Here is a 14,130-nt window from a genome sequence, read left to right as displayed (position 1 = left end):
TCTCCTCATTCACTTATTCGTTAAAAGTTATAGTTATGCAAGCTTTCATCGTGGGTGTTGTTGACATTCCATCAGTTGAAGCCCAAAAGATTCAGTTTTCAATTGGGGAGGCAATGGTAGATTGCGTGAATCTTCAAGTAAGGGCATCACACGTGCACAAACATGGAGAGAAAATGAAAGTTTAATGTCGGAAATTTAACTTTTCAGCCGGAATCCATCGTCAAGGTATCATTTTTAAAACAAAACTTAATTCAACCTATTAATTAGTTGACAAAAAAAAGTGTAAGATATTAATTCACAAATTAACTTTAAAACAAGGTATTTTCAGACAATTTTGACATATTTGTACAATATTACACCGTGCTTGCCAAATTGAGTACATTAAAGATACTCACTCCATCCCCAAAAGAACGACCCTTTTGGGATGATTTCGCAAGTATTAAGAAAGTTAGATTAAAAAAAAGTAAAAATATATTGGAAAGAAAATTTTATATGTGGTTTGTAAAAAAGTAATAAAACTAAGGAAAACAAAATTTTATATGGGAAATTAATTTTGCACAAATATTATTGCAAATTGATAGGTATTTTAATGTAAATAGATCGATTATTTTGGGACTAAAATTAAACAAAAGGGTCGAATTTTGGAGAAAATACTGGTTAATATGGCCTATAAACATAAGTTGTTTATACGGGGGTGTGAATGACTTTTCGCATGTTTCAGTAAGGGTAAAAAAGTCACGCGGAAAAGTGGATAGTAACTACGCTCTAACGAACGTTAACGTCTACGGATTACCTTGTTGTTCCAAAAACACTGTTACAATTTATCCCGTTCCGTAGATGAAAATAACACCGTTGTCAATAATTGTTATCAATACGACTTTCAAGGGGTTTTCCCAGTTAATCACTTCCAACTTTCAGCGTTTGAAACCAATTCACTCATAAGGGAAAGACAATTCAGGTGTTAGCGGAACTGTTGGAGCTCAATTTTTGCGATCAATATACGGTTAGGGTTATAAAAGGTCAGTGTTAATTTCGCCATTGGCATATGATGTGTGAGTTCGAATTGTGTGACCTTATGATGTTGATGTGTAGTTGTGATTGTAGGGTTTGATGATTAAGTTGTGTTAATTGTCATATGAATTGTTATTGTGTCTTGAATCGGGTATGGAATATACACTGATTTGATTTTGTAATTTCGAATTTGATTGTGTTGCTGTGAATTGTGAATTGAGTCGTGTGAATTGATTCGTGTGAATTGAGTCGAACAAACAAGAAACACAACTGATTGCAATGCTGTGAACTGAAATTTGATTTGAACAAACTGCTGACTTTTTACATTAAATTAGAATGGTTATTGACATTAGTAATTGTGAATTGAATTGAATTAACAGTTTTAAGGGGCAAATATTGTCTTGAATAAATGGAGGGAGGGTACAGGAAGAGGAAAACGTGCAGCATCCGGAGTGATTATGAGGTACAATTTTTGCACATAATTCTGATTCAGGAGTAGACCAGATTTAGCCTACAGTTTGTGTAGATAATCTCACATTAATATTCATTTTAGGATGTAGTAGGACGAGGACCTACCCTGAAGAAGCTTTCTCCTGAGTTATTCAAGGTAATAATTAGATTGTTTTAGGTGATTTGAATTTAATTTGTTAATGGGGCTTATTTAGTGGCTTGATCTTCTAGGATGATTCTCTAACTCTTGGCGGCTGTGTGAAAAGGAAAGGCGAAGTGTTGCAAAGACATGCGAAGGCAATTTCTAGGGTAAGTCCTTAATTGCATACTTCTGGAGGGTTGACTGAGAGTTGTTAGGAGTAATGGTAATCTTAACAATGAAACCTGTTGTTTGTAATTGTTCATGCTTACAGCCAGCTAATGTAGGAGATTATAGGTACTAAATGCGGAATTAACATGAATCATATTCATATAGCACCAAACCAAGGATCTCATGCATAACACATAAAGAAGTAAGAATTATACCTTTGGAGCGTGATTCCACGATGATCGAGCAAGAACAATAGGGAGATAAAGAACCCCACGTGTGATTCCTCTACTTAGTCCACGAGCACGGATTAAACCTCCACTAATGCTAGTTAGTTGTGACCGAACGCTTCAATCAACCTTCAACGGAGATTAGAGTCACGAGCACACCGCAACACCACCCACGCATCACCACACGCACCACCAATGGAGGGGAGACGCACGGATCTAGGGAGGAGAAGAGGAGGGCCGAAAGTGAGAGAGAGAATTAGGGTTTGGAATCTCTTGGTTGCTTGACTGACAATTTCACAGTATGTCAAATTGTTCTATCTTGCAACCCTAGGTATAGTTTATATTTATAGATCATATCTAGAAATAAAACCATGTCCAAATCCTTATTGAACTCTACTTACATACCAAGCCCAAACATAAGATGTGTCATATACTCATGAGGCCCAATAATGGGCCTTCAACTTGTTTAACCCAATACTCTAGTGTGTGACCTTGTAGGATCCATCCTATAAGGCTTTGGACCATTTGACAAGCCCAAAGTCCAATTGTCAAATCTAGCAACAGACATTGGCAACCTTATAGTATGAACTTATTATCTCCATAACTGTGATCCTATGATATATCTAGTAATTGCACTTATCGAAGACATAACTCCTTCAATCTCCCACTTGTCTGAGACAAGTGCACAATATTCAAAATTCCTTAAGTCAATGTGTGTCGATTTGATAATATGATTGCATCTCATGTCGTGATCATATTAATCTACAAATCTTTCTTGAAAACTGAGTTAGAATTACAAAACAAATGGTTACAATGTAATCCATTTGAGCACGGCCATGCATTTTCTGAATTCTCCCTCTTCAAGGGGCCAAGACACATTCCCAATTAAATAGGTAGACTCAATCCAATCTTGTGGCAACAAAAGCTCCCACTCAATTCATGAAGTGACCGGGAAACATCCTTTATAATCTCCGGTTAAGGTAAGACGTTTGAATGTACCACAGTCAAAACAATCATTGAATAGAATCAGTGTTCCACTCATGTCACAGGAATCCGCTAATATATCCGGAAGTTCTATACTTGAACTTCAAAGTAGGTCTATGGTTCGATCCTGCATCATTCATGCATATCCATGTGATTGACCGAGCCTAATCACTATGCTCCCATAGCCCATGAAACCGAGCTATCCAATCAATCTTACATGCTAGTCCATTCATTTAAATCATTTATGTCCACTTTAATGATTTCGAACTAGGAACTCAAATAATATGTGGATTTTGTTCACCTGTGGGGTTTCATACACCAGGTCTCTATCTGATAGATAACCTGATGAGCCCATCAATCCATAATTATTTTGGACATTTTATTTAATATTAAAACCATAATTAAATAAGAGAAATAATAGAATTTCTGATTAAACATAACTCTGCAAATGAATGTATTACATATGTAATTTATTTTCTCAAAACAAAATACAACTTTTAATTACATCATTCGCCTCAATCCAGCTTCATTAGCATGTTTCTCATGCTTTGGAGTTGGAAGGGGTTTAGTAAGTGGATCAGCGATATTCTCATCCGTGTGAATTTTGCACATCTTGACATCTCCTCTGTCAACGATCTCTCGAATGAGGTAATACTTCCTCTCTACATGCTTGGATTTGAAATGTGACCTAGCTTCTTTCGATTGAGCAATAGCACCATTATTGTCACAAAACAACTCGATTCCCTTTTGAGCACTTGGTACAATGTCCAGCTCAATCAGGAACTTCTTTATCCAAACTGCTTCTTTAGCTGCTTCAACAGCAGCCAAATACTCTGATTCTGTCGTAGAGTCTGCGACAGTGCTTTGCTTCGAACTCTTCCAGCTCACTGCTCCTCCATTCAGACAGAAAATATATCCAGATTGAGATCTAAAGTCATCTCTGTCTGTTTGGAAACTCGCATCCGTATAACCTGTGACAACCAATTCCTTTTCGCCACCATACACTAGAAACATCTCTTTAGTCCTTCTCAAGTACTTAAGGATGTTCTTGGCAGCTGTCCAGTGTGCTTCTCCTGGATTTGCCTGAAACCTGCTACACATGCTTAGAGCATATGCAACATCCGGCCTTGTACAAATCATGGCATATATGATTGATCCTATTGCCGAAGCATAAGGTTTATCACTTACTCGTCTCATCTCCTCCGCCGTTTTAGGGCACTGAGATTTACTGAGAGTGATGCCATGAGACATGGGGAGAAATCCTCTCTTAGAGTCTTTCATGGAAAATCTATCAAGAACCTTATCAATATAAGTCTCTTGACTTAATCCAATCATCCTTCGAGACCTGTCTCGATGGATTTTGATCCCCAATATGTATTCGGCTTCTCCTAAGTCTTTCATGGAAAAACAACTCTTCAACCATTCCTTGACTGACTCAAGCATTGGTATGTCATTTCCCATGAGAAGTATGTCATCCACATACAAGACTAAGAAAACTATGCTGCTCCCACTAAACTTCTTGTATACACAAGGTTCCTCTTCACTTTTGACAAAATCAAACCTTTTGATCGCTTCATCAAAACGAAGATTCCAACTCCTGGATGCCTGCTTTAATCCATAAATAGATTTCTCAAGCTTGCATACCTTTCTAGGATTTTCTGGATCTTCAAAACCCTCAGGTTGTGTCATATACACTTCCTCCTTCAAGAACCCATTCAAGAATGCGGTTTTGACATCCATCTGCCATATTTCGTAATCGAAAAATGCGGCAATCGCTAGAAGAATCCGAATGGACTTAAGCATTGCTACTGGGGAAAAAGTTTCATCATAGTCAATACCATGAATCTGTCTGAACCCTTTTGCAACTAGTCTTGCTTTATGGATGTAGGCATTTCCATCCTTGTCTGTTTTAATCTTGTAGACCCATTTGCAACCAATGGGTTTTACCCCATTAGGCAAGTCAACTAGGGTCCACACTTTATTTTCAGACATTGACTCCATTTCGGATTTCATGGCCTCAAGCCATTTATCTGAGTTGGAGCTCACCAAAGCTTGCTTGTAGGTTGTGGGTTCCTCATTCTCCAATAAGAAGATTTCAGAATCCTCAGTTAACAGAACCTCGACAAACTGTTTGTTTCTGATTCTGGCAGACCTACGTGGGGTAGGAGCAACAGTAGAAATTTTCTCTCCAACTCCTTGAAGATTTTCGCATGAATTAGATTCAAGTGGGACGATAGGAGTCTCGCTGGTGGAATTAGCTTGCTCCGACGCATGATTAATCGTTTCATGCGCCCTCGCCTCTGATGTGGTGTTATCCACATCCATTTGTTGCTCGTCTCGAATTTCTTCGAGAACCACTTTACTCCCACTTGGCTTTCTAGATAGAAATTCCTTTTCTAGAAAGACACTATCGCGAGCAACAAACACTTTGTCATCTTCGCGATTGTAGAAGTAATACCCTTTTGTTTCTTTGGGGTAGCCCACAAAGAAACACTTGTCTGATTTAGGGTGTAGTTTATCGCCTTGTAAACGTTTTACATAGGCTTCACATCCCCAAATCTTGAGAAAAGACAACTTTGGAGCTCTTCCATTCCATATCTCATATGGAGTCTTTTCTACAGCTTTGGATGGGCTTCTGTTTAGTATTCTTGCAGCTGCTTGTAATGCATATCCCCAGAATGATATGTGAAGATCAGTAAAGCTCATCATGGACCTAACCATATCAAGCAGAGTCCTATTTCTCCTTTCTGACACTCCATTTAATTGAGGTGTCCCTGGAGGGGTTAATTGTGAAATTATTCCACAATTAATCAGATGTTCATCAAATTCTTGGGTTAAATATTCGCCACCACGATCAGATCGTAGTGCCTTAATTGTCTTCCCAAGCTGGTTTTGTACTTCATTCTGGAATTCTTTGAACTTTTCAAAGGCTTCCGACTTGAGCTTCATTAAGTAAATGTAACCAAATCTACTTAAATCATCAGTGAAAGTAATGAAGTAATTATATCCACCCCTAGCTTTTGAACTCATTGGTCCACACACATCTGTACGTATGAGTCCCAAAAGGTCGCTAGCTCTTTCACCTATACCCGTAAAGGGTGACTTAGTCATTTTCCCAAGCAAGCATGACTCACAGTTTTCAAATGATTCATAATCAAAAGAAGAAAGGATTCCATCCTTATGTAATTTCTGGATGCGCTTTTGGTTAATATGTCCAAGCCTACAATGCCATAGGTAAGTTGGGTTTGAACCATCTGTTTTCTGCTTTTTATGATCTATGTTGTAGACATGAGTTGTATATTCTAAAACATACAAACCATTAATTAACTTAGCATTAGCATATAACATGTTTTCTTTCGAAATAAAACAACGTTTGTCTCTTATTTCAAATGAAAAACCTTCAGTATCTAGAACTGGAACTGAAATAATGTTTTTAGTAATGCTGGGAACGAAATAACAGTTATTAAGTACTAAAATTAATCCAGAAGGTAGTCTCAAATGATAACTCCCAATAGCAAGTGCAGCAACTTTTGCTCCATTTCCTACTCGAAGTGTTACTTCTCCTGGATCTAGCTTCCTACTTCCTTTCAAGCCCTGCACGTCATTGACGATATGAGCACCACAACCGGTATCGAATACCCAAGTGGAAGATGAAGTAAGATTAATTTCTACAACAAAAACATCAAGTAACATCTTACCTTCTGTTTTCACTGGTGCATAATGGGGACACCCTGGTGTATGGACTTGCCATCCACCACAATAGAAGCACTGGCAATCTCTCCTTATCAGGTACTCCTCAGCATGGTTAAGTAAGATGTTGATCAAATTCGCTGATGATCCCTCATCATTATGAGAAAGTCTCACAATGTCAAAACCAGCATGGAGCGAGAACAAAATAATATCACGTGCAGAATCATCATCGATCGGTTTCCCGAGGACATCCATTTGGTTGATCATATCAACCAATTCATTAACATGGTTCCTCACAGACTGACCAGGCAAGAGTTTCTTTGCCATTATCTTACCATGAATCCGGTAAGTCTCATACCTTAAACTGTCAGCCCAGGAATAGTAAATCTGAGGGATCGAGTTAACGATCTCTCTTACATTTGGATCGTTGACACCTCCGCTACCCAATGCCCCCATGCCACCCCTACAGATAGCACGAAGACATTGATATAAGTTGGTCACTTCATACTGTCTGAACCTATTATACCAACAGTTTGGAATAGATTCCAGTATTAGGTTCTTGACCTTTATTGCATCCAAAACTAATTTTGCATGCATTTCAGGGTCCTGACCAGGAGCACACTTGTTCTCAACGGGTACATATAGGCGAGCATTAAGCTTGAAGCTTGTGAGAACATTTCTCAATTCGCCCTCCCATTGCCTGTAGTTTCTGAGATTAAGCCTTAAATTGAGTTTCATTGGTAAATCTGTGTTGTCATATAAGTTATTCATCTACAAACAAAAACAAAACGAGGCAAAATTCAATAATTATGTTTAATAAATTTAAAGTACCATAAGTAATTTAGAATTTATTGGTAACTTTAAAGCATTTTATTCAATATTTAAATGATCCCTATTGAATAAAATGATTCCAAGATCCTTTATTTGTGCAATAATTAACCGGACTGAGGCCCTGCAATCAACCATTACATTTTCAAGGTGAGTAAACTCTTTACTGATTACAACTCTTTGTAATTCTTGGTTGAATAATTAATCCATCACATGTTTAATTATTACTCTTAGCTTCAAGGTTCTAAACTGATCTTTAGGTAACCTTGTTGAATATAACCAATTAAAAGTGTAGTTATGCGGTCCTACCCCCACTTCCCCAAGATATATTATGATGCTCTGCTGAGGCCGACCCATCACAAACGATCAAGGTTTTCGTCGGGTTTTTAATTGGGAAAGCTGTATCAATATTTCTGGGATCTAGATTTATTATGTTGTGATTGTATAGTGAACTCTAGCGCATCATCAAGCAACATAAATAAACCTAAACATGCATAATCTACTAATGCAATAAAACATGACATAGTATGGCCCCTTAATCCTAAGAAAAACTAATAAAGTAAAATGCTCCCACTTGGATCTTCATGGATCTCATCCATCTTGCTCCATTGGGCCTTCACTTCATTGGCTTTTGGATCAATTGCAACCTGTAATTTTATTCTATTCTATCTACTACTTAAATAAAATAAAATAAATTACAAAAATACTCAACGGTACGCAGACCGTATTTAGATTACAAAAATACATCACGATGCGCAGATCGTATTTTAGAATCTATGGGCCATACTAGTCTATATATAGCAATAAACAATATCATATATTATAAAGTGCCATATAATAAATCACTCATCATGCTTTCCTAAACTACAACATCTGATGATCATAATGAAGGAAACATGGCTATAAATATCTCATATTTTAAATAATTATTGTAATTAGATAATATCATATATTAATCATAACCAATTATAAAATATCATATATTTTAATTTAGGTATGAGATAGAATCAAATCTTATTTGAAATTATGGAATATAAATCATATTTATTTTCCATGATTATCCTAAATAATTTAGGAATTCTATCCTAATTACTTGCCAATCATATATTTTAAATCAATTATTATCCATAAATAATTATGAGATAATCACATTATTTAATCAATTATTATCCTTATAGAATCTTTTGCTCCATAATTATCCAAACTTAACAAAAATAACAACCTTAAATTTGTTAATTATCTTTTCAAAATTTAAACTTATCTTTTAAAATTTTGAAATCTGATTTTATCTAAAAATAAAATAAAAAACAATTTTTTTTTTTTTTTGAAAAACCGTCAGCCACCGTGGTGTGGCCAGCCGGAGCCGGCCACGGTGGCTGCTGCCCCTGCAGTAACGCAGGAACAGCAGCAGCAGCACACGCAAGGGGCGGTGCACTGCTGCGCTGCTCCTTGCTGCCTGACCCAGCCCCGCCCCCTCCCTCCTGGACCACCAGCAGCGGCACCACCGTGGCAGCGCCACCCAGCCGCGGTGCTGCTGCTGTTCTTTCTCTTTTTTTTTTTTTTTTTTTGATTTGATTTTAATTAATTAAAACAAAACATATTTTGTAAAAATCAATTAAACTTTATGTGGTCCTATTAATCCCAAAATTAAATCATATTCAATTTTGAAATTAGTGTTCTTGATGAAATTAATCCCCAATTTAATTTAACATTTAAATTAAATAATTTGACCATGAAAAAATTCATAATTTTAACATGCAATCAAATAGATTAAATTCCTTAAACATATTACCATCGAAATAAATCAAAATTAAACACAAATTTCACAAATTAGGGTTCAATATTTCGAAATTTTCGAAAATTAGGGTTTAGGGGTTCGAATTTTTTTGATTAATTTTGGGGCAAAATCGGATCAAATTATGGCTAATATGGAGCAAATTAAACACCTTTAATGATTCTATATTGTTAAATCATATTTAAAATAACAATTGACTCATAATTAAATTATTCTCCCTCCTAATTGAATTAAAATTGTGGATTATCAAAGAATTATTACTCAATATATGTAGATGCAAGAGGCTAACTGATACCACTGTAGGAGATTATAGGTACTAAATGCGGAATTAACATGAATCATATTCATATAGCACCAAACCAAGGATCTCATGCATAACACATAAAGAAGTAAGAATTATACCTTTGGAGCGTGATTCCACGATGATCGAGCAAGAACAATAGGGAGATAAAGAACCCCACGTGTGATTCCTCTACTTAGTCCACGAGCACGGATTAAACCTCCACTAATGCTAGTTAGTTGTGACCGAACGCTTCAATCAACCTTCAACGGAGATTAGAGTCACGAGCACACTGCAACACCACCCACGCACCACCACACGCACCACCAATGGAGGGGAGACGCACGGATCTAGGGAGGAGAAGAGGAGGGCCGAAAGTGAGAGAGAGAATTAGGGTTTGGAATCTCTTGGTTGCTTGACTGACAATTTCACAGTATGTCAAATTGTTCTATCTTGCAACCCTAGGTATAGTTTATATTTATAGATCATATCTAGAAATAAAACCATGTCCAAATCCTTATTGAACTCTACTTACATACCAAGCCCAAACATAAGATGTGTCATATACTCATGAGGCCCAATAATGGGCCTTCAACTTGTTTAACCCAATACTCTAGTGTGTGACCTTGTAGGATCCATCCTATAAGGCTTTGGACCATTTGACAAGCCCAAAGTCCAATTGTCAAATCTAGCAACAGACATTGGCAACCTTATAGTATGAACTTATTATCTCCATAACTGTGATCCTATGATATATCTAGTAATTGCACTTATCGAAGACATAACTCCTTCAGCTAATACAAGTTGTCACGTAGAGTCGTTTGGTAGAATATGCCAAAAGTTAGACCAACAAAGGAAGGGGTGGGTTTGTGAAATGGGTTTTGATGGTCTCTAAAAAATAGGAGAAATTAATCTCCCAAGATAGCTGGCTTATTGGTTGATGACTCGTATAGATCCCTTCAACTGTACTCTTACTAGCAGAGAGGGTAGAGTTTTCAAGCTTTCCCAGAATCAAGTGCACTGGGTTCTTGGCATTCCCAATGGTGGACTTCCCGTGCCCACATACGAAACAATGGATAGTGAAATGTTTGAAAGAGTGAAAAGTATTATGGATAGGTATGGTAAAACATGGAAAACTAAGTCTTCAAAAACTGGTCGTGAGTACGTATTCGAGGGTATTCAAGTTAATGCTGATTTGATTGCTCGGGTTGAGGGACAATGGGAGAAAGATCAGGGGGAAGAGTTCAAGACTTTATTCTTGTTGTTGGCGCTGGAGATGTTGTTATGTCCTAATCAATCATCTAGATTGGCTGCTGACTTAGTGCCATCATTAACGTGTGCGGCAAAGGCTGCTCAATATGACTGGTGCAGCCTAGTTTTGAAGAAGCTGATGGATAGTGTCGCGATGTTTGCACGTCGGTTTTACTCAAGTGGCTATGCTAGTGGTTGTGCAGGTTGCCTAATATACGTGGTGGTATGTGATATATATGTTTTATTTTTGTTTAGTTATTTTTGTGTAACATGTGTTTCATGAGGTTTTATGCCAAACTTGTTTGATACAGGTTATGTATCTGGATCGGCTAGACAGACATCCCGTGCAGTGGGGTTTTTTCCCGCGGTTGGAGGTTTGGAAGATGTATGAGATACGCAAAGCAGTTACCGAAGACCGTTTCCCAAATGCCGGTAATTTTTGTAAACTTGGGGTAAGAAAATTATGTAGACTTTGGATGTAGCTATTTATAAATTAGTTAATCCTATTGTGTGATGGTTCTACTCTGTTTCATATTGTAGACTTTGGATGTAGCCTATGGTGAAATGCATCCTTGTGAGGCAAGGGATACGAATGGCCCGGATGGGTATAAAAAGGTTAGGAGTTTAATAGATAATAAATGTTCCATGGCTTGTAGATCTATGCAACTTTTTCATTTTGTAGTTCAATGTAACAGGTTCTTTATAGTGCCAGTGCAAGTGTTTGTTACAAGAGTAAGGTAGCACGAAAAAGCACCTCAAAAAAGTGGACGAATGTGCGGAATGCTGGGTCTTTGTACCCAGATGATTTCAAAGGGGAGAAAGCAAGTGGTAGATCTATCTACCCAGATGAATGTAAAGGGGAGAAGGCAATGGAATATACTGGTGAAGAAAACATGGTAGTGATGAACACTTATGATGTGTCATCCTTCAAAATGGATATGCTGAAGAGGTTTTTGGAACAATATTTCTCTGTTTTTATAATAGGAATTAATTTATTTGTTACAGCTTTGATTATATTTTGCTGAGTGATACCACTGTTATATTTTTTAGGTGGTTATCTGCTGATGCTGTGTCCATGCTAAAATCAGTTACGTCAAGTGTAAGTTACTGTATGAAATCTACACAGAAATCCTAAATGATAATCGGCATAAGATGGCTAACTTTTTTACTGTGTCAAAATTGAAAAGGTTTTGAGATGGATTCATGCTACGGAGTATGGTTCTGGAGAGGGTCCATTAATATCTTCGTTACTAGTGGCGGGTGAGGTTGTGCTGTTTTCTGGTGGTATTGGAGATGAATCAATGTCAAGTAAGGCTGTTGCTGGGTTTTTACGCACTAAATGTTGTGCTTACTTGGCCGTTGTATCGGAGGTAATGGTAACTTAACAACCGTCCTCGTAACTTGTGTTTTATTATTGTTACTTGTGTATAATCTAATCACCCCCTTATTATTTATTAGGTTCATGGTGATTCAGTTTCGGCCTCCCCTGCGCCTTCTAGTATATGTGTATTTGTCAAACCTGGGCATGCTCAAGACATATACGTGGTCCATTGTACTTCATGGAACCCGTTCCTGAAAGTGATTAAGAAGCATGTGAGTTGGTAGTAAATGCGGGCTCGATTGGTGAAAGTTTTTATGTTTGATCTCTGAACCTTTTTCTTGACTCAGGTTGCAAACATGGTTGAGCTGATCCACGAAACGCATAGGGTCTTTAGCAATGGCCTGCCTAATGGACAAATTACTAGAAATGTGATCATTAACAACGATGTCAAGTGTATCAAATGTCGTGCAGCTGATGGCAGATTGTAACCCATTTGTACATTACTATCAGGAGTAGTTGTTAAGTTAATTTAATAACTGTAATAATGCTGTATAACATGTGTGATTTATATGTAGAAACATCATTCATTTGATAGTTGTTGTACAAATCTATAAGTTTTTTTAGTCCAACCACTTCAATGGGCTGTTAAGTTGATTTCTTTATTATGACCTGTATCAGCAATTTGGTTCAGGAATTATTAATTGGGCCGTGCTCTGGCCCAAAATTCAAACATAGTATTCCTTTGTTTTATTGTCAGTATAAAATCACGATGAGGAAATAATTTGGGCTTCTATTGGTCGTTGTGTATTGAAATGAAACAATTTGGGGTTTGTACGAATTCCACCTAATTATTATGACATATTATAGTATTAATAAGTAATTACTAAATGTTAATGCATTAAAAATAATAAAATTCAATTAAAACTGAAATACTCTTAATTATAACTTGATTTATATATTATATTTGAATTGAACAACTCAATTAAACGTAATAAATATTACAATTCAACATTACATAAGAAGACTAGCACATCCCCTTCTTACTTTCACTACCACAATACATTAATTTTGCTTATCAAAAAGCCCAACAATACTCATTAGGGAATGAGCTTATCAGTTTCATTGACATATTCTTAGAAAACGCAAGCATTACATAACCTCCCTCGTAGTCGTTCTTTGACATTCCATACACCGCATAAGGGTGCAAATCTGCACATATTAGCCGTGCCATATGAACCGAAACTCTTGTTTCAGTTAAGATCATGAAATCAGGCATATGTAACTCCATCACCAACCTCAATAATGGAAGGAATGTGTCTCTACCCATATCACGACAATTCCACACAACGTACCTTAATCCCATTTTTCTCACATCCCTCCAATAACTGACATCCTCGTTCACACAAACTTGGACCTTAATCTCTAATTTTCTCCCATCTAATATGTTAGAGGTGTTGGTGCTACTCACTAAATCTATGTGCGAGACATACAGGGGGTGTTGGAGGGTAAAAATTTTGAAGTAATTTTTGTAACTCGGGATGGTCATAACATGATCACCGAGTGAGAAATGACAACTTTCGATGGTAGATGGTATTTCTGAAGGCGGATCAACCACCTCCTCCACAGCAGTTGGTAGGAAATGTTGATTACCACACCCTTCCTTTCCACCTTCAGTACAGATCAGCCACTTGAGAAAATACTTAGCTGACTTTGGTAATAAAGCAAGGTCTGATAAGTCCGGCAAATGAGCAGGACTAACCTTGTTAGAGGGAGTGATCACAATGAGATCTCCTTGAAGCTTAGTCTTACCAGCGATTACTTGTGACGCAGTTGCCGCATCAAGTAAGGCTATTCCAACCTTCCCGTCCGAAGTCAGAATTGGGCTGTCAATGACTCCAAGGACTCCTTTTCGACGCCTTACATTAGTCGCTTTGATGGGTGTACATGGGTGAACCATATGCAAACCCTTTGTTTTTTTAATTT

At 37.2% G+C, this 14,130-nt stretch overlaps 1 protein-coding gene across 1 annotated transcript; it reads left to right on the top strand.

The window, feature by feature from the left end:
• The first annotated feature begins 845 nt into the window (after positions 1-845).
• Positions 846-12,635, top strand: LOC145613640 (uncharacterized). The gene is made up of 11 exons (XM_081668731.1): positions 846-1,019; positions 1,392-1,474; positions 1,565-1,618; positions 10,924-11,049; positions 11,138-11,278; positions 11,367-11,441; positions 11,522-11,775; positions 11,877-11,925; positions 12,014-12,196; positions 12,285-12,419; positions 12,495-12,635. The coding sequence occupies exons 2-11, from the start codon at positions 1,421-1,423 to the stop codon at positions 12,633-12,635; spliced, it is 1,212 nt and encodes a 403-aa protein (XP_081524857.1). The 5' UTR covers positions 846-1,019; positions 1,392-1,420.
• Positions 12,636-14,130: the final 1,495 nt, after the last annotated feature.

Source organism: Chenopodium album, chromosome 25 (genome assembly GCF_948465745.1).
Source record: "Chenopodium album chromosome 25, dcCheAlbu1.1, whole genome shotgun sequence".
In the NCBI taxonomy this organism is placed as follows: domain Eukaryota; kingdom Viridiplantae; phylum Streptophyta; class Magnoliopsida; order Caryophyllales; family Amaranthaceae; genus Chenopodium; species Chenopodium album.
The sequence above is the reverse complement of the archived record's forward strand: the minus strand, read 5'-3'. Positions and strand labels throughout refer to the sequence as shown.

Bases quoted from the DNA above. Each gene is read 5' to 3' on its own strand.
- LOC145613640 (XM_081668731.1), top strand. From the start codon at position 1,421: ATGGAGGGAGGGTACAGGAAGAGGAAAACGTGCAGCATCCGGAGTGAT. The intron at 11,926-12,013 runs GTAAGTTACTGT...AAAATTGAAAAG, and splicing joins TAAAATCAGTTACGTCAAGT to GTTTTGAGATGGATTCATGC. The intron at 12,420-12,494 runs GTGAGTTGGTAG...TTCTTGACTCAG, and splicing joins TGAAAGTGATTAAGAAGCAT to GTTGCAAACATGGTTGAGCT.